Below are 24,107 nucleotides of genomic sequence, written 5' to 3'. Positions count from 1 at the left end.
CTGATTTGATTTTGATATTTTGATTTTTTTGCATGTTTTTGTGTTACAGTAGAGCATTGGGGAAGCTAGAAATAGCTCATAAAAGTGAAAGTGTGAATCTTCACCAAGAATATTAATTGATTGATTCAATTTCAGGATCATTGATAATGTCCGAGGAGAGCTTCAGAAGAGGCAGTGGATCATCTTTGATGGTGATGTGGATCCCGAGTGGGTGGAGAACTTGAACTCCGTCCTGGATGACAACAAGCTCCTGACTCTGCCAAATGGAGAACGTCTCAGCCTGCCTCCAAATGTAAGTACAGTCCCACCGGTTACATGTGAACCTTACTTAGGAAAGATCCAATATAACTGTAATATTCTAACTAAGGCACATCATAATTTAGTCATAGTCTATAATCTGTCCTGTGACTCCTCAATGCGAGCCGCCGTTGATATTGAAGCAATAAATCCTCTGTCTATTTTCTGGCTGGAGATGGAGCGTGCTCTATGGCTGTGTACCAGACAGTAGTGTGTGTAGCTCTGCTCCGCCAGGGGGCGCCGAAGCTACACACACACACACACAGTCTGGTGTGAACAGGGCAATCAATCACACCCTGTTCTGCTATGTGAGCTGCTCTAGTTCTTTTGGAACTGACGTAATCAAGACATGCATGACGTCTTCCATTCACAAGTGCGAAACCATACCATCCTGCGTTATTATTTCCTCCTCTTGTGGTCCTCTGCAGGTGCGCATCATGTTTGAGGTGCAGGACCTGAAGTACGCCACGCTGGCCACCGTGTCCCGCTGCGGCATGGTCTGGTTCAGCGAGGACGTGCTCAGCACCGACATGATCTTCAACAACTTCCTGGATCGCCTGCGCAGCATCCCATTGGACGAGGGCGAGGACGAGGCCATGCGCAAACGGAAGGGCATCGAGGACGAGGGCGACGAGGCTGCCTCCCCCATGCTGCAGGTATCTTATGTCCACCCTGTGGTTAGCCAGGCCACGCCCTCCTAGTGACGCAACACCTTCAGCATTGCTTCTAGTCAGGCCAAGAGCAGTGTAAATATCGTTTCTGATCTCCCAAAAAAAACGAGAACGATAAGCCCCCCACATTTGGGCTTGCATGCCCACCCCCGGGGACCCCGGTTCGAGTCTGGCCGGGGTCATTTCCCGATCCTCCCCTGTCTCTCTGTCCCATTCGCTTCCTGTCACCATCTTCGACTGTCCTGTCAAATAAAGGCATAAAAAAGCCCCTAAAAATATATATATATATATATTTAAAAAAAAAACGCCATCCACTTTGTCGGAAACCAGTGAACCAGTAGCAAATCTAGGGAAGCTGGTCAACCATGCCGTTTGGGAAACGTTAATTGTTATGCTCTTGAAGAGATTTGAAAGTCGATGATAATCAGACTACACTTTGGTAGCTCTTGCTGCAGGGCTGTTGATGCTGTTACACACATGACTGGATTGTCCCTTCATTTTGTACGATGTACTCTTTTCTCATTTTTATGTATTCATTCCCTTTTTTCAGTCTTATTTTCTTTGAAGTGATACTGTACCATTTTTGGAAATAAGCTCACATTACACATCCCCTTGAGTTAAATGATTGAGGTATGCCACTGCACATTTTACCACCAAGCTAGCAATTAACATTGAGTTCTATGAGACCAGCTAGCGGCTGGTTCAGTTGTTCAGAGATGAAAGGTAGAGGTCGGCGCAAATAGCAGGTATCATGCTGCTGACAGCCCCTTTCTTTCTCCTTACTCTCTGGTCACAGATCCAGCGAGACACGGCCGCTGTGCTGCAGCCCTACTTCACCTCCACCGGCCTGGTCATCAAAGCCCTGGAGCACGCCAGCAAGCTGGAGCACATCATGGATTTCACCCGCATGCGTTGCCTGGGCTCGCTGTGCTCCATGCTGCACCAGGCCTGCCGCAACGTGGCCTCGTACAACAACAACCACCCCGACTTCCCCATGCCCATCGACCAACTGGAGCGCTACATGCAGGTCAGTACTGTAGACTTCCCCATGCCCATCGACTAGATACATGCAGGTCAGTAGACTTCCCCATGCCCATCGACCAGCTGGAGAGATACATGCAGGTCAGTACTGTTGAAGTTTACCCTCTTGGTCTATACACTTCTTGCATGTTCAAAATCCGAGTCAAAGGAATCAAAAACTCCAAAAGCCAAATTAATCTATTTATTTTCTAAAGTTACCAAATAACAAAATGACCACCACTGGTAATATCCAGAATACCAGCAATGGCCCATACACAGTAAACACTACAGCTTTCCAGAACTGCAGAGTCTACTACATAAAAATGACAAAAATTGACAGGAACAGCGAAAGCATACGAAGCGCTCCGGAGATCCTAACTTTTTTCTCTCCTTGACCAATAACAAGTATTGAGTTCGGGTGGAATAAAATTAGGAACTCCTGAACTGGCCCTTTCTGTTGGTATTTATGGTTTGTGAGTGTATGGGTGTGGTTATGTGTAAGTAATTACGTGATTTGTTAGTTAACCAAGAATGTGCCTAGTCTGTGTCGATTGTAATCTGTTGTCTTCATTTCCAGGTGGGTCTTGATTTGATCACTCTAGGTCTTCATGACCTCATCTGTGGACTTCCTGAGTTCTGTAACTTGATTAAACAATACACATACAACAGCACATTCTTTTGACATATTTGTGAGTCCTTGGTTCTGTGTCCTAGAAGGAATGATACTTCAAAGGGTTAGCACATTGCTGTTCTTCCAGGGTATTCTATGGACTTCAGACTCCTTCAAAAGCAATCAGTTAATCAAACATCACATGACTGGGTTTCAGCTTGTCTCACAATACTGTTTTGATGACTAGACTCTCCTAAAAGAATGGGGCACTTACTCAACATCCGCATCCCATGATTGTCACATGGGGTCATTGGGCCTACTCAATGGTTTGCGTATCCACCCGCAGAAAACAAGACACATTTATTTTAATGTTTTAATCATACCCAAATATTGTAGAATTGCCTGCAAACACAAATGAATATCTGAACAACTTGCTGTAAGACAATGCATTATATTTCAGGACCTCAGAATCTAGCCTATTTTCCAACAGTACGCAAAAGATTTGATGTTGGGGATGATGATTGGGGATGACATTGACCTCCTCTAGCTAAGGCCACGAACGAGGGTTATGTATATAACCACAGTTTTATGAGTTTCGGATGACCACCAGAGCTTGGCAGTCACTCAGAGTCTATGCGAGAAGATTTGCCAATAGGTCACATCATGGGTTCATCTGTCTTTTAACCCGGGTCACGGGGTCGCGTCACCCAGGACACAAGTGAAGTTATTATTATTAAGACATGACCTGTATATTCCATGTCATGATATCCGTGTGCTGTAATCACCGCCTCTGGTGGTCAGGAGAAACGATATAGAACCACCTGAAGAGATACATGCAGGTCCATTTATGGAGGCCCTACAGTTGAAACTATCATTTCTGTGAACACCTGCTATTCGTCCTCAACTGACCATCCTTGCTCTTGTCGCTGCAGAGGTACCTGATCTATGCCGTCCTCTGGTCCTTCTCTGGAGACGGCCGACTGAAGATCCGTGCGGAGCTCGGCGAGTACATCCGCCGCATCACCACCGTCCCCCTGCCATCTGCCCCCAACGTGCCCATCATCGATTACGAGGTGGGTGGTCCCTTGCCTCCAGGACAATAATGGAGGACTAGGATATTTTATTAAGCTGCAATGGTGCAGCAGAAAAAAACAATAAAAAATCTTTTAGAAGTGCCATATGTAGTACATGGTCCAGAAGTGTTTAGAAGAATACATGTGAATTCTTATTTCTTACTGTACTGGTAGAGTAATGAAGGCTGATGTGCCTGTGGTTTCAGTTTTTCATTGGTTATTTTAAAAAAAAAAAAAAATCAAGTTTGCACACCAAGCTCCTGTTTCTCTTCATTTAATATGATGTTTCGGGCAGCATGCCCTCGAAGGGGGCTTTCGTCCTATCAAATGAAGAGAAATGGGAGCTTGCTATGTGGACGTTGTTTTCATGTGACTTTGCGGTAACACTTTATTTTAGGGATACATCTATTAGCACTTATACATACAATGTTCCTGTATAAGTAAGGCATGTACAAAGCAAAATCAAACATTTGCTAGGCATGTATTCGCAAATGTCTTGTTCATGCACAATAAGGGTTTTATTACCACTTTAACCTTTGTAAGGACCTAGTAGGCCTTAGCATTTGCTTAGTACATGCCTTACAAGGTACTTATGCAGGCATTAACATTGTATGTGTTAGTGCTAATAGATGAAGTGTTACCGACTTTGCTAGTCCTGCACCCAATATGTTTTGAGACGCATGTGCATGTTTTTTCTTAACTGCTATTTTTTCCCCCCTCTATCCTCTTTTGGCGTGGTCCAGGTGTGCATCAGTGGCGAGTGGCAGTCGTGGCAGGCCAAGGTGCCCCAGATCGAGGTAGAGACCCACAAGGTGGCGTCCCCAGACGTGGTGGTGCCCACCCTGGACACGGTGCGCCACGAGGCCCTGCTCTACACCTGGCTGGCGGAGCACAAGCCCCTGGTGCTCTGTGGACCTCCAGGCTCTGGTAAAACCATGACCCTCTTCAGCGCCCTCAGAGCTCTGCCCGACATGGAGGTGAGTTGTAAACTTGGTGGACCCTCTCCATGGTCTACCATTTTGAATTTCCAGAAATAGACATTTTTAGCTACCAAACTTACTAGTAAATATTAGTTTATTACTTAGTAAATATTAATGAAAAGATAACATTTGGCAATAGGCAGCACAATTTAAATGAGAAGCATAGCTGCAATACCTATTCTGGCCACATCTTACACAGTGCATCTTTAATGATATACACCGCGTTCCACATTATTACGCAAATGACATTTTTTGCCGTTTTCCCAAATAATCAATAGAAATGACAGTCGTCATATTTTTCAAGTCATCAGCCATTAGAGTACAATTTTAAACGTTTTTGAATGAACCTTCCAATGACATCGGTATTTTTTAAAATAATAAAAAACTTAAAATGCCCAAAATGCTCTGTTCCAATTAATTACGCAAAACAGTTTTGTAGTGTTGTAATCCAAATTTCTTTCTTTTTTTCCCCATTTACATCAAAACAGTTGGCATTTGGTACCTTCAATACATTTCAATGTTCAAAACTTTGCTATAAGCTGTAACTGGAATGCTGCATTTAATATTGAAGTGATGGAATTGCATGGTAGTTATGGAAGCCCAGATATCCTTGCTGCTTTGATCTCAGCTGTTTTTGTTTGTTTGGTCGGGTGACCCACACTTCACTCTTCAATATACCCGTAGATTTCCATGCCACGTTTAGGAGCTTTGGAGATGATGACATTCTAACTCACCAGACATAACATCCCATTCATTTTCAATGGGGTTTTATGTCTGGTGAGTTAAAATGTCGATACCACCAAAGCACCTAAACGTGGCATGGAAATCTATGGGTATATTGAAGAGTGAAGTGTGGGTCACCAGACCAAACAAACAAAAATAGTTGAGAGCAAAGCATCAAGGATATCTGGGCTTCCATAACTCCCATGCAATGCCCTGCCATTGACTTCAATGTTAAAGGCAGCATTCCAGTTACTAAGACAAAGAGGTTATCATCAAGTATTGAACATTGAAATGTAATTTAGAAGGTACAAAAATCCAACTGTGTTGATGTAAATGGGAAACAAAGAAAGAAATTTGGATTACAACACTACAAAACTACTTTGCGTAATAATGTGGAACAGAGCATTTTAAGTTTTTTATTACTTAAAAAATACCGTTATCATTGGAAGGTTCATTCAAAAACGTTTTAATTGTACTCTAATGGCGGATGACTTGAAAATTATGACGACTGTCATTTGCATTGATTATTTGGGGAAACAGCGAAAAATGTCAGTTGCATAATAATGTGGAACGTGGTGTAAACAGATCTTTCTAACTCATGGGGACATGGGAAGAGGGATTTACTAGTAAATACTTACATACAAAATGTTAAGAATGTATACTTTTTAATGAACATAACACTGTCTTTTCCTCCTTTCCTCTCGGCCTCTGTGTATGTCTGTCTTGCTCTCTCTCTCTCTCGCTCTCTCTCTCTCTCTCTCTCTCTCTCTCTCTCCAGGTGGTGGGTCTGAACTTCTCCAGTGCCACCACTCCTGAGTTGCTACTGAAGACGTTTGATCACTACTGCGAGTACCGCCGCACCCCTAACGGCGTGGTGCTGGCCCCCATCCAGCTCGGCAAGTGGCTGGTGCTCTTCTGCGACGAGATCAATCTGCCGGACATGGACAAATACGGCACCCAGAGGGTCATCTCCTTCATCAGACAGGTCAGCTGGTCTGCATTAGAGGATGACATTTTTCGGGAATTCCTGTGAGTCCTGCGGGATTCCCGTGGAATGGGAGTCAAAATTTTAAAGATGAATGGGAGCTGGAATTAAAATGAATGAAAATGAATGGTTTTGAGTGGGAGTGGGCGGGATTGGGAGACATTATTACAGGAGTGGACAGGATGGGTTTTGTTTCTTTTTACTCCAGCCTGGTATGGGATGGGAGGGGATTTATATTCTGGGACTGGGATGGAACAGATGTGAAAATCCCCTTCCGTGTCAGGCTCTATTCTGCATGGATAATGACTACTGTGTGCATGTGTGTTTGATCAAAATATGTCAGCACCTCATACAGCAAAGTACTGTATATGTCAGAGGCATTTTTGTTTTGTGTATTCTGTACATGTGCAGAGATATCTCCTCTAGACTTTAAAATTGACAATCTTTGGGTTCACCAAGTGTGTTGAGTATGTGAAATATCCAGCTCAATGTCTGGAGCGTGTTGAATAACAGATGCGTTCAATCTTGTTCTGTGTAGATGGTGGAGCACGGAGGCTTCTACCGCACCTCTGACCAGACCTGGGTAAAACTGGAGAGGATCCAGTTTGTGGGTGCCTGCAACCCCCCCACTGACCCTGGCAGAAAGCCGCTCACCCACAGGTGAGTTGATCCATAGTGCAATGTTATTACCTGCCCCCCACCTCGTCTAGACACACACACACACACACACACACACACACACACACCACGCGCGCACACACACACACACCACACGCGCACACACACTCTCTCTGAGTCGCCAACAGCATTGACCCGGGGACCGTTTCGATTGCACTTGTTGCTCTTGCATTGCGCAAGGTATGGTCTCTCTCTCAGGCATTGGTCTCACCATTCAATTCACTTATCATGGTTCTCGCTCTCTCTCTCGCTCTCTCGCTCTCTCTATCGCTCTCGCTCTCTCTCTCTCTCGCTCGCTCTCTCTCTCTCAGGTTCTTGAGGCATGTTCCTGTGGTCTATGTGGATTATCCTGGCCCCGCCTCTCTGACCCAGATCTACGGCACCTTCAACCGCGCCATGTTGCGCCTCATCCCCTCGTTGCGGACCTACGCAGAACCCCTGACTGCCGCCATGGTGGAGTTCTACACCATGTCACAGGTGACCCCCTACCCCCATTCCACAGCCATTCATGCATTGGTGCTCTCTCCACGTTTTAAGACGTGCAAAAAATGCATTATTGTACCTTGTGGCATACTACAGTCCATACATAGACGTGTTGATTACTTAAAGGGGTATGCCACTATTTTGGGGCTTAATACAGTAAAAATCTTTTGCTGGGGTTTATAAAGGTGGTAAAGTGTCTTATTTTTCATGTAAGCCGTTGTCTTGTTTTCAGACAAGTTAAAAGAGGGAGCATGTCGCTAAGCTAGTGAAAGTCAATGGCTCCGTGTAGCATGTAGCAATGCTACACGGATCCATTGACTTTCACTAGCTTAGCGACATACTCCCTCTTTTCACTTGTCTTAAAGCAAGACAACGCTTAACATGAAAAATAAGACACTTTACCACCTTTATAAACCCCAGCCAACGATTTTAACTGTATTAAGCCCCAAAATAGTGGCATACCCCTTTAACAATTCAAGACCATGGCCCAGCCGTGGCTTAGTCGCGTAGAGCTGGACTGCTATGCGCGCTGAGGATCATTTCCCGATCCTCCCCCGTCTCTCACCTTCTTACTTCCTGTCCCACCCTTCACTGTCCTGTCTAAATAAAGTTGACCCCCCTGCCTCCCACTGCAAAAAAAAACAATTCAAGACCACAAGCCCTCTTCCCACTGATTATTCGAGAACCCACCCTCCCTTTACAAAGTATGCCACTTGTGACTGTAAAACACTTTCCCCCTTCTGTTGTGTTCCAGGAGCGTTTCACTCAAGACACCCAGCCCCACTACATCTACTCCCCTCGAGAGATGACCCGCTGGGTCAGGGGTATCTTCGAGGCCCTGCGGCCCCTGGAGACTCTCCCTGTGGAGGGGCTCATCCGCATCTGGGCCCACGAGGCCCTCCGCCTCTTCCAGGATAGGTGAGGGAATAGGAAGCGTAAACAACATACCACACCACAGCTATCTCTGTCCTAACGCATAGCTTAATATTCACTTCTAAACCCAAAACGTTAACTACGTAAAAAGTAGTTAAAACAGAACAGAGTTGCATCTTGTTTTAAAATGTCAATGTCATGAAAATAGGATATGGATAGTTTGATTTTATTACAAGAACCAACTCAGTTTAAATTACATCTTTGTGCTCATGCATCATGAGGGGGCTAAAAGTAATGAAATTATGACAGAGCTTGTCAAATTGTTCATAAGCTGACGTGTGTGTCTGTGTGTGTGCGTGCGTGCTGCCACTCAGGTTGGTGGAGGATGAGGAGAGACGCTGGACAGATGAGAACATCGACATTGTGGCCCTCAAGCACTTCCCCAACATCGACCGTGACAAGGGTCTCAACAGGCCTATCCTCTACAGTAACTGGCTGTCTAAGGTACGCTGCCATGAATTAGTATTACAATTCTTATTTTAACCCATTGATACTTGAAGCACCTGCAAAAAGGCTGCTGAATGCCTAAGCCCTTTGTAAGTAAGTTGCATTTAAATGCTAAGACCCTCATCTTGCATTAGAATGTATTCATTCAGCTCTAACATGCCAAGATTTTTTATAAACTTGTCTCAAATCTCATGAGCCTGGATGTTGGGTCATGCAGCTCCAGGCGCCAGGGCCAATGTTGCGCAACGCAACATCCAGCATCAATGGGTTAACCGTTAAGGGTCCAGTATGCAAACCTTATGATCTGGAAGATGCCTCATCAACACTTATATTTGTATTTGCTAAAGCCTTGCTAAAATGCTATTGTGCTAAAGCGACAACAAGACCACACAGACAGGTTAGGATTAGGAATAGTTTTGGTCTAGGCACAGTTTTTGGCTGGGTCTTTTTCTTAGTTAGTCTGTTGTTACTGACAGAGGTTAACACCTACAGTACCTTCATTGACTAGTTAAGCTCTGCGGATGTTTGCTTACTAGGGTCAGCCCATTGGCCTGAAAGACCATTAGTGCGATAGCCAAGAAGTCCGACAATACAGTAAGCCATAGAGGAGCATAAGTATGTAAAGGGATGTTGTACCAATGGGATTCTTATCATAAACTTTGATGTGTTCATGTGATCATAAAAAAATGTGTGTCATGCCGGCCCTGCCGTGACCTAATGGTGTAGCACTGGGTTACTACGCCGGCGACCCGGGTCATTTGCCGATCCTCCCCCATCTCTCTCTCCCACTCACTTCCTGTCATCTCTCAAACTGTCCTATCGAAATGAAGGCAAAAATACCCCTACATTTTTTTTATTTTTTTTTAATTGTCGATAAACACCGTCAGTCAATCAGTTGTGACATGGCTGCCTGTTCATCCTGCAGGACTACGTGCCAGTGGAGCAGGAGGAGCTGAGGGACTATGTGAAGGCCCGGCTGAAGGTCTTCTACGAGGAGGAGCTGGACGTTCCCCTGGTGCTCTTCAACGAGGTGCTGGACCACGTCCTGAGAATCGACCGGTAAGTACCTGGAAGAAATCGTTTATTCCTTTTTTTAAAAAGACCTGTTCTGAATGGGGATGCCATCGCACAATGGCTAGAACAGTTGACCTTATGAATCAGCAAGCGGGGCCCTGCCGTGGCGCAAATGGTGGGGCGCTCGTTTGCTGTGCGGCCGACCCGGGTTTGACTCCCCGTCCGGGTCCTTTGCTGTCCCTTCCCCGTCTCTCTCTGCCCACTCGCTTCCTGTCACTACCTTCACTGTGCTGTCGGATAAAGGCAATAAAAAGCAACAACAACAAAAAAACACAAAAAAGATAGTTGGTAGGAATCAGCAAGTGGATTGTGAAGACTCTGAGTCCAGTTAGGTTAAGTTATAGATTTTCAACTTAAGTTTGGTTTTCATTGGCTGACTGGTCCCTGTTTTTATTTTTTTGGACGTGAAGATGAGCTGTTTTTGGGAATTACTTTGTGTTGTCGGGAGTTAGATTAATGTAAATGTGCTCTGTTGTCAGTTCCAATGGTACTGAGAAGATGAAGAATAAACAACACCTCCATGATGAGACTGGCCCCTGTTTCTCGACAGTGTCGTTGCTAACTAGTTAGCTACTACTTGGTTGCAATGCAATTTCCCATAGGCAACTTACTAAGTTGCTAATTTAGTTAGCAGTAACACTTTCTAGATGCAGGGTCCTGGGGTGCATTTCTGGAAAGCATAGTTGCAACTTCGGTAGTTAGCAATGGGAAATTGCATTGCAACCCACAAAGTAGCTAACATAGTTAGCAACTAAGCTTTCCAGAAATGCACCCCTGGTTTATTGGGACCAACGTGCTTCTCTACAGTTTGTAAACTTGTCCTCCTGTCCTTGTTTTCTAGAATCTTCCGGCAGCCTCAGGGTCATCTGCTGCTTATTGGTGTGAGCGGTGCCGGCAAGACCACACTCTCCCGCTTTGTAGCCTGGATGAACGGACTGAGTGTCTACCAGATCAAGGTTGGTTCAGGGTGCAGATGAGGGCACATTTCGTTTTGTTAATTTAATACATATGCTCCTAATATACCTATCCATATCCATATCCAGCACTACAAACTAGCCTCATCATTCTATACAACACAGTATACTGAACTGCTGTGATTTATTTTGACACTGACTTTCTTTTCTTCTTTCTTTTTTCTTTCCCCAGGTTCACAGGAAGTACACAGGTGAGGACTTTGATGAGGACCTGCGAACCGTCCTGCGTCGCTCAGGCTGCAAGAACGAGAAGATTGCCTTCATCATGGACGAATCCAACGTGTTGGACTCCGGTTTCCTGGAGCGCATGAACACCCTGCTGGCCAACGGAGAGGTGAAGAGCTAGTAGTTTCCTTTGATTGTCAGCAGACAGGATGGTTGTGTTATGTGAACTTATTGTTCTTTTCTTGCATTTCAATTTGGACAACAGTGACTTGTCTGCTCGCATACTTTTGACTTTAAGTGGATGCAATATTTAAGTAACATTTTTATGTGAGGAAAATGCAGTGAGAATTGTCTTTGTCTGTGTACCAAAATAATGTAATGACCATTCCAAATGAATGGTGTTGGGCAATTTATTGATTACAGGACAGTATAGATTATGACAGAAAGTGACTGAGAGTTAGAGCTATGAAAAGACCCAGGCCGGACTCGAACCTGGGTCCCCATGAGTGACACGCATGCATCATCCATGGTCAGTTTTACTGAGTCTCGTGGCATCCCTTGCTGTGCTGAATGAAGGAAGGGAAGGACTGCATTCAAATAAACAGAGAAAAATCTGAAGAGTGCCGTCCTTTGCTTCCTTCATTCATCGATATATTATGAGGTATTCAGCACCCAGTTGTAATCTGTATTAACTGTAGGCGATAGTGTGAGCGTGTCTCCTTCACTTCATTCCTTGCTTACTGTGCTCCCTCCCCCACAGGTGCCAGGTTTGTTTGAGGGCGACGAGTACGCCACCCTCATGACCCAGTGCAAAGAGGGGGCCCAGAAGGAGGGGCTGATGCTGGACACTCACGAGGAGCTGTACAAGTGGTTCACCAGCCAGGTCATCAGGAACCTGCACGTGGTCTTCACCATGAACCCCTCGTCTGAGGGCCTCAAGGACCGTGCCGCCACCTCACCTGCCCTCTTCAACAGGTAAGTCAAGTCAAGTCAAGTCAGCTTTTATTGTCAGTGTCATCATATGCACAGGTCATACAAGGAAATTGAAATTACGTTTCTCTCTCTATACCATGAAAAGACATTGATGTCAGTCTGTAAAAATATCAGTCCTGTGTATGTCTATGTCCTTGGTATAGAGAGAAATGTAATTTCAATGGGGGGAAATAAGTTGCCCATTTTTGAGTCAAGAGTCTGCGATGGAGTAGCCATTACTTGGGTTGTGGGCGCGCTCTGTCACGCTAATGAGCACACTGAGGCGGTCAGTTCAGCTACAGTTTGATTCTCAAGATAGAAGGCCAGGGTTCTAGTTCTGGTGGGGCAACTCTTTTTCCCTTTGCTGCACATTTAATAGCCAACAAATAGGGGTGGGCGATATGGCAAAAATGTCAGATCACGATTTTTTTTAACATAAAATCTGAACAAATAAAAACAACAAATAAAACAAACAGGCATTTTATTTACTGTGTATACATGTATAACTGATGACCTCGTTCCACAGGTGTGTGCTGAACTGGTTTGGAGACTGGTCTACCGATGCCCTGTACCAGGTGGGCAAAGAGTTCACCAGCAAGATGGACCTGGAGAAGCCCAACTACAAAGTGCCCGACTACATGCCCATCGTGTACGACAAGCTGCCTCAGCCGCCCACACACAGGGAGGCCATCGTCAACGGCTGCGTGTTCGTCCACCAGACACTGCACCAGGTCAGTCTACAAAACAGATAAAGGCCAAAATGGCTATTTAGGACAAGATTTTTAAAAAAATCATATTGTTAATTCAAAGAAAGCAATATGATCTACTTTGAAAAGTGCCAAAGTTAAAGTTGCCCTATAGTATATGTAAAAGGCATGACTCTGCCAGACCCTACACCAGGTCAGGCTACAAACAATCTCAATTCCTGATATATTCCAATAACATGTTTCATTGAAGTCAGTGTGTCCTGTCATGTACTTGTATGAATGAATTTAATCATCATTATGTATTTTCTTTGAAGTTAAACCATTGTGTTCTACAGATAAAGACCACATGACTATGTAGGAAGATGCAATATCTTAGGTTGATGTTTCATTGAGGGCAACTTTAGATTTCACTTTTGAAAGTATCCGATGCGTGCTGTACTTCTTTCCTGAACTGTCCACACTTGTTTTTTTTCTTTTCCTCTTCTCTCTCAGGCTAACAACCGGTTGGCGAAGCGTGGTGGGCGCACCATGGCCATCACTCCACGCCACTACCTGGACTTCATCAACCACTACGCCAACCTGTTCAACGAGAAGCGCAGCGAGCTGGAGGAACAGCAGATGCACCTGAACGTCGGCCTGAGGAAGATCAAGGAGACCGTGGACCAGGTGAGGCATGATGATGATGACCTACTCTACTGTGGGCATCACTACAACCTGTCGGACCCTGTGCTGGTTGGCTCGTAGTGGTGGACAGTCACAATGTTTTTCAATGACCTTATACAATATTATGTATTAAAATGGATGAGGGAGTCTGACTCACTGTAAGCATCACGTAGACTTGTCTGACCACCGCCATGTGTATACAGCAGGGGTATTCAATTAAAAGTACTGGATGAAATTTAAAAAACTGGCCCTCAATAGAAGGGGCTGAACATACAGTCTGCATAACCGTGTGCAGCACGGTGTCCGAGATTAGGGTGCAAAACGGATAGCTTTCCACACAGAGCAGATATTTGCTTCTCTATTTCTTAGTCTCATAAATAGACCATCATAAGGCTACTGTTTTAGATAAGATTTCACTCATGTGAATGCACAGGAGAGATCTCCCCATCTTGAAGCATTAGTGATGGGCTGTGGGCAGGGCCTCTCTGTACTTTTCCATTTCTTCAAAGCCAAATAAGCTTTGAGTGTCTGTCTGTATTGAACATGTGCGCTGCCATGTTTGCTTTGTTGAGGGTGTCTATTAAACATCTGCGTGCGCTGCGTGGTGTTTGTGCAGGTGGAGGAGCTGCGTAGAGACCTGAGGATCAAGAGCCAGGAGCTGGAAACCAAGAACGCCGCCGCCAACGACAAGCTGAAGAAGATGGTGAAGGATCAGCAGGAGGCCGAGAAGAAGAAGGTGAGCAGGAACACAGGGGGCACTGATGCCTCTGCAACAACTGTTAACATGAAGAGTTTATTTGCAAAACGGTGTATCCACCATTTTTTACTTTTGCATTTTATTATTGAAAATGACTGGTAAGAATTCACACAGAGGTGATGGGACTGAACATTCAAATATTTTGAGAATATACTTTTTCAACCTATATAAAATACATTTTGCAAATGCAATGCCCAATACAAAAATGTAAATTTCCCAACATTATACAAATTGGAGCTGCACCGTTTTGCAAATTAACTATTTTGTAAATCTGAAAGGATAGCATCTTGATATTCTGAACACACACACACACATAAAAAAGTGTTCCCTAAAAGTAAAAGATGTGCTCATTTCTGAAAGGTGCTGCAATGCGTGATTAGGAAGGTTCATATGATAATGTGTATGAAATGAAAAACTAAGCGTCTAATTTCCTCAATACCAGGTGATGAGCCAGGAGATCCAGGAAGCCATCTACAAGCAACAGGAAGGCATCAAGAAAAAGCAGTTGGATGTCAAACTGGACCTGGACCAGGTGGAGCCTGCTGTCATTGAGGCTCAGAATGGTATGAACAAGTCCGACAGGTGGACAAAGATGCGTCCACTTGTTGCTTATTGATGTAAATTAATGAATACAATTCAATGTAACACGAAAAATGGCGGCGAAGATCATGTTTTGGCCGATTTAAAGAATGTGTTTCAGGCGGACGGATGGACATACCCTCCTATAGAGATGCTAGGACGCATGTAAAAAGCATTCACCAGTCAGTGTGATTACATGCACTTTGAGAAATTCAAAATTATGACCTCAAGTCCGACTAATGCCGGAGTTTTCAAATGTGTACTCAACTTAAATTGAAGCCCAAAATGGTATATTCTGCCCTACAAAGGCAAAGTGCAGTAACTAAGTCAACAAAAATGCCTTCAAAGCCTTGATTGGATATTGTAGTTACTGCAAATTTGACATAGTAATATCTCTAAAACAGGACACATTTGGACCATAAGGCGTCACAAGATAAAGGAGTTGTAATGAAGACGATTTTCAGTCTAAACTCAATTTTGACCAGATATGTAGTTTCTGCACTTTGCCTTTGTAGGACAGAGTTGCATTCATCACTGTATCTGATGAAATATAATGGCGCTCTGCAAGGCTGTGTCTTGGGGCAACATATTTGCCGTGTGACTAAGCTGATGGAGTGGAGGTTGTTTGTAATTCAGACTGCCGCTGACACCAGTTGTCCTGAAAGTGTCATGGCATATTCTGGACCATATAGTATCTGAAAGTATTTCACCACAAAATCAGTATCAGTAAGTATGTCGATGTTGTATGTTTGGGACGGTATTTTAATACTGGAGCAGTTTTCCTCTCTCTTCCTTTTTTAACACGTCTGTTCTCTTCATGGCTTCTTTTGGGGGTCGCTGTCCATTTCCTCCTCCTTTTTCTGTCTTCTCCCAATTAGAACTTTTGAAATTCGGGAAAGATTAAGGAAAACTTAATGTCAATTACTGCTAGGAAAAGGTTCCAATTGTGACGTGTGTGTGTGTGTGTGTGTGTGTGTGTGTGTGTGTGTGCGTGTGTGCGTGTGTGCGTGTGTGCGTGCGTGCGTGCGTGCGTGCGTGCGTGCGTGCGTGCGTGCGTGTGCGCAACACAATTTCACAGAATTCTGTGAAATTAACATGAATGATTGTGACACAAAATCTGTTTTAGTTTCATGGGATTTTTTGGGGGGGGGTTTATTCACGGAAGTGCTTACCGTGATAGGTCCACGGAAGTGGGGTGTGTGAGTGATTACACATGCAGGGGAGCTGAATACAATGTCTCTCGTCTACTAACTGGTCTGATTTTTGTTTTCCTCCTCCTCTTCATCCTCTCCTTCTTATCCAATTCGTTCTCTTTACAACTGCTCCACTGTGGCCCCTCTTCTCTTATGGCCACCCGTCCCTGTGTGTATCCATCCACCCACCTGTGTCCATTATAGCCGTTAAGTCAATTAAGAAGCAACATCTGGTGGAGGTGCGCTCGATGGCCAACCCTCCCGGGGCGGTGAAGCTGGCCCTGGAGTCCATCTGCCTGCTCCTGGGCGAGAGCACCACCGACTGGAAGCAGATCCGCTCCATCATTATGCGGGAGAACTTCATTCCCACCATTGTTAACTTTTCTGCCGATGAGATCAGGTGACTTGGAGGAGGAAGAGTGTTGCGTGCCGTGCGGAGCTGCAGGGCTCGTGGCGGTGGCTGTGGCATTAAGGGTTTTGGCTCTTTAAAAAAATCCAGAAAGCATGCTATTGGGCTCGCTCTCTAGTTCTAGCCATGTTACACAAGGGGCAGGGGTGGGCGGTGTACATAAACACAATTTGTCGTGTTTATTTTGTTCTTTGAGTCTCTTCATAAAGACTTTTTTTGTGAGCAGCCTCTCCCTCTCAGTGCCACAACCATCACCAGGCCACCTCCTCGCCACCCACCCCATCTGTCCTGCCTGCATGTTTTTAAACCCAGCATCCCTCTCTCTCTGTCTTTCTCTTTCTCTCTGTCTTTCTCTTTTTCTCTCTTTCTCTCTCTTTCTCTCTATTTCTCTCTCTCTCTCTCTCTCTCTCTCTCTCTCTCTCTCTCTCTCTCCCTCCACCCCCTTTTCCTCTCCTCTCCATTCTCAGCGGTCAGCTCTATAAAGAAGCAGCATCTTGTGGAAGTGCGTTCCATGGCCAACCCTCCGCCCGCCGTAAAGCTGGCCTTAGAGTCAATCTGCCTCCTGCTGGGCGAGGAGACTAATGACTGGAAAAAGATCAGACAAGTTATTATCCGAGACAATTTCATCTCCAGCATAGTCAACTTTGTCTCTGAGGACATGAGGTATCGTCTCGTCTCTCTGTGGGGAAAGAAAAAACCCAATTGTATCGTTGTTTTGTCTGTTCTACACCGGCACAACCCTGCTGCAACACACTGGGCTTGTTTATTTAAGTGGGATAATAGTCTCACGAGGACAGTTTTTCGCTTGTTTTTGAATCAAGTAGTGATCTTAATGCATATCCAATTGACATTTGGTTTCCACTAATGGTAGACTGGGCTTGTAATGCTAGCCTGTTTTGGTGCCTGCCTATCTAAATTCCTGAGCTAGATTCTAAAACACTGGTTGGTGATTAGTGCTATTGCAGCGCATGAAACTGCACTGTGTTCTTCTTTTCTTCTGACCTCCTCCTTCCTCTAGCACAGTCCCCGATCCAGCTCTACCTTCTAAATCCACCATAACTTCACCTAATTCCCTTATCCATCCTCTTCCCTGTCCCTCTTATCCTGCCCACCATCAGTGCTTCATCCCCAAACTGTTTTTGTTTTTGTTTTCTTTTACCAACTTCACGCCCACTTCCATCTCGCATTATAGTCTGACAAACAGCAATTCATTTAATTTCGTTGCATGTCCTGCCCTACCCAGTACCTGTGTGTGCACTAGGTAATGTACTGTGCTGTTATTCCGGGGAATTAACAGTGTGAAAAAAATGCAAATCTCATGTTCACTAGAATGCATTTCCATAGAAAATTTAAAAAGCCTGCTTGCATGTGTTGGTCTGCAGTGATCAGAGCGTGGGTGGAAACTAGAATGCTAGTTCAAAGAGCAATATAATTTTAGTGATGCATTTGACTACATTTTGAACCTTGGCCAATTGACCCATACCTCTTAGCAATATTAGACAATATGGTGTCCTCATAAAATGCCTACGGTGCGAAATCGGTACAATCCAATATTCGGATAGAGTATTGTCTGCATACCTGTTTTTTTGCAACTGCTTACATTCAACTAAAATTCCTGCTAACCGTTTCCTCCGCCCGCACCTGTCATCATAGTAATAATAATAATTATAGTTTGCATTTCCATGCACTGTTAATTCCCTCCAATAGCATTCTCTAGTTATTATGATTGGTCAAGTAAATAAAAGTCATGAAGATTTAATCATTCTGTCCTCCCACGATTCACAGTACACACCCATCATTATGCTTTAAACTATTTCATATCCTTTGTGTTTCCTAACATTTATCATTATATTTATCATTATATGTATATGGCCCATTGTGCTGAAATAATTATTTGTTTTTATCTGAATGACCCGTCAGTGACTCGATCCGTGAGAAGATGAAGAAGAACTACATGTCCAACCCTTCCTACAACTACGAGCAGGTCAACAGAGCCTCACTGGCCTGCGGACCTATGGTCAAATGGGCCATTGCTCAGGTAAGCGGCATGTACCGTAGTGTGCCTTATGGTAGTGACACATAGCAGGCGAAGCGAGGCGAAATTCATTGACTGCTCAACCGTCATCAGGTCGAATCAAATGGAATGGAATACTTATGTTGTTGATTTGATTGGACCGCCGCAGGCGAATTCGCTCTTCATTTGCATAACATTAAACTTTGTTTCATAATTTCGCTTCGCTTCGCTTGCCTTCGCCTCTCTCATACGAATGAAAGGCGAAGTTTGCTTCGCTTGGCCAAATTCGCGTCAATGTGTCCCTACCCTAATTCATGCAATGGTCTGACTGCCCTAATCTTCTAATCTCTCTAATGACTGTAGGATGATGTGACGTGTGCAAGGAGTATTTGCAAACTTGCATAATAAATATCCTCATCCACTGCTTTTTTTTTCCCACTTAAATTTGGTGATATTGGTACGCAATTGTACATTCATGCTTGCGTTTCACCATAAAAAGTAGAAGACAACGGCACCTATATTTTTGGTTGTCTCCAAAGTACACACCGGTAGTTGCATAATGGCATTAACCACTCTTTTTGGGGGGGGCTTTTGCTGTGCAGCTGAACTACGCAGACATGTTGAAGAGGGTGGAGCCGCTGAGGAACGAGCTGCAGAAGCTGGAGGATGACGCCACGGACAACAAGTCCAAGGGGGAGGAGGTGGAGCGCATGATCCGCGACCTGGAGTCCAGCATCTCCCGCTACAAGGAGGAGTACGCCGTCCTCATCTCTGAGGCCCAGGCCATCAAGGCCGACTTGGCCGCTGTCGAGGCTAAGGTGAGAAGAGCGAAAAGCGAATGTTGTGAGTGGTATTTGACAGGATTAAATTCTCACTAGCTGTTCTTTAGGCCGACCAGAACGGTGCCGGTGCTAGTTCTCACACTGTTTCCCCACATTCATACCGGGCTCTGCCGTATGTGGCTATGTGTTTCTTGGATGAACCTGCGGGCGTCCACTTTGTAGTCGTGAGTTGTAGAGAAAAAAAACAAGTATTTTTAGGTTCGTATCACAAACCAACTTTACGATTCCTTAACGCTCAGCCCTGTGGCGTGAACACGCCAGCCAGTTCCACATTCGGTGCGGGAACGGGCTCCGACACGGTTCTCTGTCGACCTGAACCCACCACCTACTGTGGACCCTGAAGGTCTCGCCTCGTTTTGCAACAATACTTGAAAGCCCAACTGGGAAACTCCAACTCTCATTGTCATTGTGACACAGCACACCACAGCACGCAAGTGTACACTGCACACAACAAAATGTAATTTATGCCTCACCCATGCAAGGGGGCAGCCCACGATGGCGCCCTAAGGACTGACCCAAACTTCACTTTGCTCTTCATTCAATTCAGGTGAACCGCAGCACGGCTCTGCTGAAGAGCTTGTCGGCTGAGAGGGACCGCTGGGAGAAGACGAGCGAGACCTTCAAGAACCAGATGTCCACCATCGCTGGAGACTGCCTCCTGTCGGCCGCCTTCATTGCCTACGCCGGATACTTCGACCAGCAGATGAGGCAGAACCTCTTCACCACCTGGTCACACCACCTCCAGCAGGCCAACGTACAGGTATTACATTATACATTACATTGCCCTGAGAAGACACGTTTATATCCAGCAGGCCAACGTCCAGGTATTACATTATATGTTACACATACTTTACATTACATATTACATTATATCCACCTGGTCGCATCACCTGCAGCAGGCCAACATCCAGGTATTACATTATAGATTACATTATTACATTATACATATATTCTATCCACTTGGTCACTTTAAATTTTAAAGTATCCAAAGTCGCCTAATTACATAGATACAGGGCATTAGCTCCAGTTCGTGCTTCAATGTAGGGTTAGGTGTCATGCTCAAGGATGCTTGACTTCAGACATAGATGGTATGTGAATCAGACAGTTATAGGTTAAATTCCAAGACCTACTACCTAATCATGATCATGATCCAGCTTGAATTCCAACCAAAACAAAGAAAAGGGACCATACAACTCCAGTGCTTAGGTCATTGCACTGGTTCCCAGTGAGGGTTGAAAACTCTTCTCATTGTCTACTGTTGCCCATTTTTGGTTGCCCTAAAAAGTTGTCCTGTGTCTCATCTGGTTGCCCGTTGCCGGCAACATTGCTTGGAAACATTGCTCATAAAGTTGCCCCGTGTATCATGGCCTTAAGTCAATCAAGAGCCTAGGCCTTAAACACTGTATATATTGAATATATGCTAGAGCAATATCATCCTAAAAGACATCCTTCAGAGTCTAGATTGTGCCTAGAGTAAAATTCCAAGTTAGTGACATGCCGATTAGCCATTATGCTGCTGAAATGTACTTCATCTGACAAAACATAAGGATGCATTTGCATTGAAGTCTGGAGTCCAGCTCCAGTGCCCATCTAATGTGATTGTCATTTTTCTCAGTTCCGCACAGACATCGCTAGAACGGAGTACCTGTCCAATGCTGACGAGAGACTGCGCTGGCAGGCCAACTCCCTACCTGCTGATGACCTGTGCACAGAGAATGCCATCATGCTCAAGCGGTTCAACAGGTGAGAATCTCCACAATTCATATGCAGACATCCTGTTTTCATGGTCACAGATGCGCAGGCGACACTGTACACAACGGTATTGCATGTATGCCTCACCCATGCAATATCTGTCCAGGTACCCCCTGATCATCGACGCGTCTGGCCAGGCCACAGAGTTCATGAACATTTCCTGATGTTAGCCTTCAGAACTCCTAGCGTTAATAATGTTGCAGCAAGTTTGATGTTCCATTGTTTTCAGACATTGTTTTTCTTTGTTATTGATGTAAGAATGTTTCCGGTCTTGTAATATCTGTCCAGGTATCCCCTGATCATCGACCCGTCTGGCCAGGCCACAGAGTTCATCATGAACGAGTACAAGGACCGTAAGATCACCAGGACCAGCTTCCTTGATGATGCCTTCAGGAAGAACCTGGAGAGCGCCCTGAGATTCGGAAACCCACTGCTGGTGCAGGTGCTCTATCTATGCCACTGGCCCAATTAAAGCCCTCTTTGACCTTTGACCTTTTATAATACAGGGTTCCCACTACTCATGGGGTGCATCCCAATATGTGTCCTTGCCTCCTCCACTTGTGCTTGTCTCCTCGTCCCGCCTCCTGGCCCCTCCTCCGTGGAGAAAACGATAAAGTTTCCCAGCTGTCAGCCTAGCCACAACAACTTTTGAGGGACTGTTTTTCATTCACCATCCCAATTGCAAATGAGAAAAAGACTTTACAATTGAGCTTTTGCAAGATATTGAAATATAATGCTGTTGTCAGTGATGTCATCATGACGAGAAGCAAGTGGAGGAGGCAAGGTCACATATTGGGATGTACCCATGGTGTTCCTGGAATATCATGGAGTTTTTTTCCTGTTGTGGAATTTGAGCATTTTTGCATGTGCAGTCAGGGAATATTTTGGAATCTTAACAGTATTGTGCTTTTGTTTTCGTTATACTTCCTGCAACATTATAGAATCCGAAATTGTCAAGAAGCTTCTCAATTCAGGCAAACATGCCTGGCAAATGCAAGAGTTGACTGAAAATGGCAATTTGAAAGACTAATACAAATTGATGACCTTTACGCTAACTGTCGTCTTCTTATCCATATTTTGGACAAGAGGTCATGGAAATTTTGTTTTATGGTTGGGGAAAAGTCATTAATTTTTATGTCTGACATGGACGCCCTGAATTTTGTATCTGTTATTATAAACAATCCTTACAATTTATTTCACTTTGTAATGTACAGTACTGGTATCAATGATTGTTGTCATTTTCTTATTGTTTTATTTGTCTAGGACGTTGAGAGCTATGACCCCATCCTCAACCCGGTGTTGAACAGAGAGGTGCGCAGGACGGGAGGCCGAGTGCTCATCACCCTGGGAGACCAGGACATCGATTTGTCCCCATCCTTCGTTATCTTCCTCTCCACACGTGACCCCACGGTCAGTGGCACCCTCACATAAACAGTGACCGTTATCATTACTTAAGCTTTGTGCTTTCTTATTGTTATTCTGGCTTGTACTGAATAGGGTTGTAGTTGTAGATTTGATGCATTTTTCTTAAGCATGATGATGGCTTCATTTATTTTGGCTTGTACTGAATAGGGTTGTAGATTTGATGCATTTGTCTTAAGCATCATGATGGCTTCATTTATGCAGTTTTCGATTACGATCAGATCTAAAGACCATCATATTTCTCTTTCTTTTGATGGATCTCTGTTAACAATTTTTTTGAAATACTACTGGTCGTAGGAAAGTATAGGGCAAAGTTAGCAGACACACAGATTGATTGCTATGTCCATAGAGGAGGCAGAATAATGGGGGGGCGGAGGTTAACATATGGTATACTAGTGGTTTAGGTTGTGACTCCGGTTAACATGTGGTATATTAGTGGTTTAGGTTGTGAGTGACTCAATCCTCTCGGTGTTTGTGTTTCCAGGTTGAATTCCCACCAGACCTGTGTTCTCGTGTGACCTTTGTGAACTTCACGGTGACGCGCAGCAGCTTGCAGAGCCAGTGCCTGAACGAGGTGCTGAAGGCCGAGAGACCCGATGTGGACGAGAAACGCTCAGACCTCCTCAAACTGCAGGGTGAGCTTTACGCAAGAAAAGCAAATTACTTGCTTGCATCCTTTCTTCTCACTACCATTTATTATCTTCATTATCTTTCTTTTTTTAGAACTTTATTAGTGATTGGACAGTTTGAGAGAGAGAGACAGAAAAGGTTTTTAGGAGAGGGAGACGGGGAAGGGTCGGCAAAGGACCTGGGTAGAAATTGAACCCAGGTTGGCCGCGTAGTAGATGAGTACCGTTAAGCCACGATAGGGCCATTATCTTTCTGTTGCCTTGCCCTACTCTTCTTTTCTCCTCCTAGTGCCCTTTTCCCCCCATTTAATTAAAGATGAATCCATTGTATTAAATATATGTATAGAAACTGAATGTGGTTATCAGAATGCAGTTGAATCTAACTACCTAACTAACTTGCATCTTCTCGCTCCTCCACGTTTCAGGTGAGTTCCAGCTCCGTCTGCGCCAGCTGGAGAAATCTCTCTTGCAGGCCCTGAATGAGGTCAAGGGTCGTATCCTGGACGACGACACGATCATCACCACGCTGGAGAACCTGAAGAAGGAGGCGGCGGAGGTGACGCGGAAGGTGGAGGAGACGGACATCATCATGCAGGAGGTGGAGACGGTGTCTCAGCAGTACCTGTCGCTGTCCTCCGCCTGCAGCAGCATCTACTTCACCATGGAGGCCCTCAACCAGGTAGGGCCACCAGCATGTCAAGCCCACCATTAGAAAAGCCCTCAACCAGGTAGGGCCACCAGCATGTCAAGACCACCATTAGAAAAGCCCTCAACCAGGTAGGGCCACCAGCATGTCAAGCCCACCATTAGAAAAGCCCTCAACCAGGTAGGGCCACCAGCATGTCAAGACCACCATTAGAAAAGCCCTCAACCAGGTAGGGCCACCAGCATGTCAAGACCACCATTAGAAAAGCCCTCAACCAGGTAGGGCCACCAGCATGTCAAGACCACCATTAGAAAAGCCCTCAACCAGGTAGGGCCACCAGCATGTCAAGGCCACCATTAGAAAAGCCCTCAACCAGGTAGGGCCACCAGCATGTCAAGGCCACCATTAG

The 24,107-nt window shown here is 44.9% G+C and overlaps 1 protein-coding gene across 3 annotated transcripts in view; it reads left to right on the top strand.

Annotated features, from left to right (window-relative positions):
• The window catches only part of dync1h1 (dynein, cytoplasmic 1, heavy chain 1), an 80,976-nt gene that overhangs the window by 34,828 nt on the left and 22,041 nt on the right, over positions 1–24,107 (top strand). For 2 of the 3 annotated variants that reach the window (XM_063184314.1, XM_063184315.1), the window contains 27 exons: positions 136–292; positions 726–953; positions 1,765–1,995; positions 3,531–3,671; positions 4,415–4,648; positions 6,153–6,359; positions 6,898–7,019; positions 7,349–7,514; positions 8,275–8,438; positions 8,768–8,897; positions 9,826–9,959; positions 10,816–10,930; positions 11,121–11,282; positions 11,874–12,088; positions 12,612–12,816; positions 13,285–13,458; positions 14,072–14,191; positions 14,655–14,775; positions 16,861–17,056; positions 18,314–18,431; positions 19,010–19,225; positions 19,797–20,009; positions 20,865–20,992; positions 21,290–21,443; positions 22,265–22,411; positions 22,908–23,058; positions 23,478–23,731. In XM_063184314.1, the coding sequence (XP_063040384.1) occupies positions 136–292; positions 726–953; positions 1,765–1,995; positions 3,531–3,671; positions 4,415–4,648; positions 6,153–6,359; positions 6,898–7,019; positions 7,349–7,514; positions 8,275–8,438; positions 8,768–8,897; positions 9,826–9,959; positions 10,816–10,930; positions 11,121–11,282; positions 11,874–12,088; positions 12,612–12,816; positions 13,285–13,458; positions 14,072–14,191; positions 14,655–14,775; positions 16,861–17,056; positions 18,314–18,431; positions 19,010–19,225; positions 19,797–20,009; positions 20,865–20,992; positions 21,290–21,443; positions 22,265–22,411; positions 22,908–23,058; positions 23,478–23,731 (4,603 nt within the window). Of the gene's footprint in view, positions 1–135; positions 293–725; positions 954–1,764; positions 1,996–3,530; positions 3,672–4,414; positions 4,649–6,152; positions 6,360–6,897; positions 7,020–7,348; positions 7,515–8,274; positions 8,439–8,767; positions 8,898–9,825; positions 9,960–10,815; positions 10,931–11,120; positions 11,283–11,873; positions 12,089–12,611; positions 12,817–13,284; positions 13,459–14,071; positions 14,192–14,654; positions 14,776–16,188; positions 16,385–16,860; positions 17,057–18,313; positions 18,432–19,009; positions 19,226–19,796; positions 20,010–20,864; positions 20,993–21,289; positions 21,444–22,264; positions 22,412–22,907; positions 23,059–23,477; positions 23,732–24,107 lie in introns of all 3 variants that reach the window. The other variant, XM_063184313.1, reaches the window with a different exon arrangement.

Source organism: Engraulis encrasicolus, chromosome 19, assembly GCF_034702125.1.
Source record: "Engraulis encrasicolus isolate BLACKSEA-1 chromosome 19, IST_EnEncr_1.0, whole genome shotgun sequence".
Lineage (NCBI taxonomy): Eukaryota > Metazoa > Chordata > Actinopteri > Clupeiformes > Engraulidae > Engraulis > Engraulis encrasicolus.
The sequence above is the reverse complement of the archived record's forward strand: the minus strand, read 5'-3'. Positions and strand labels throughout refer to the sequence as shown.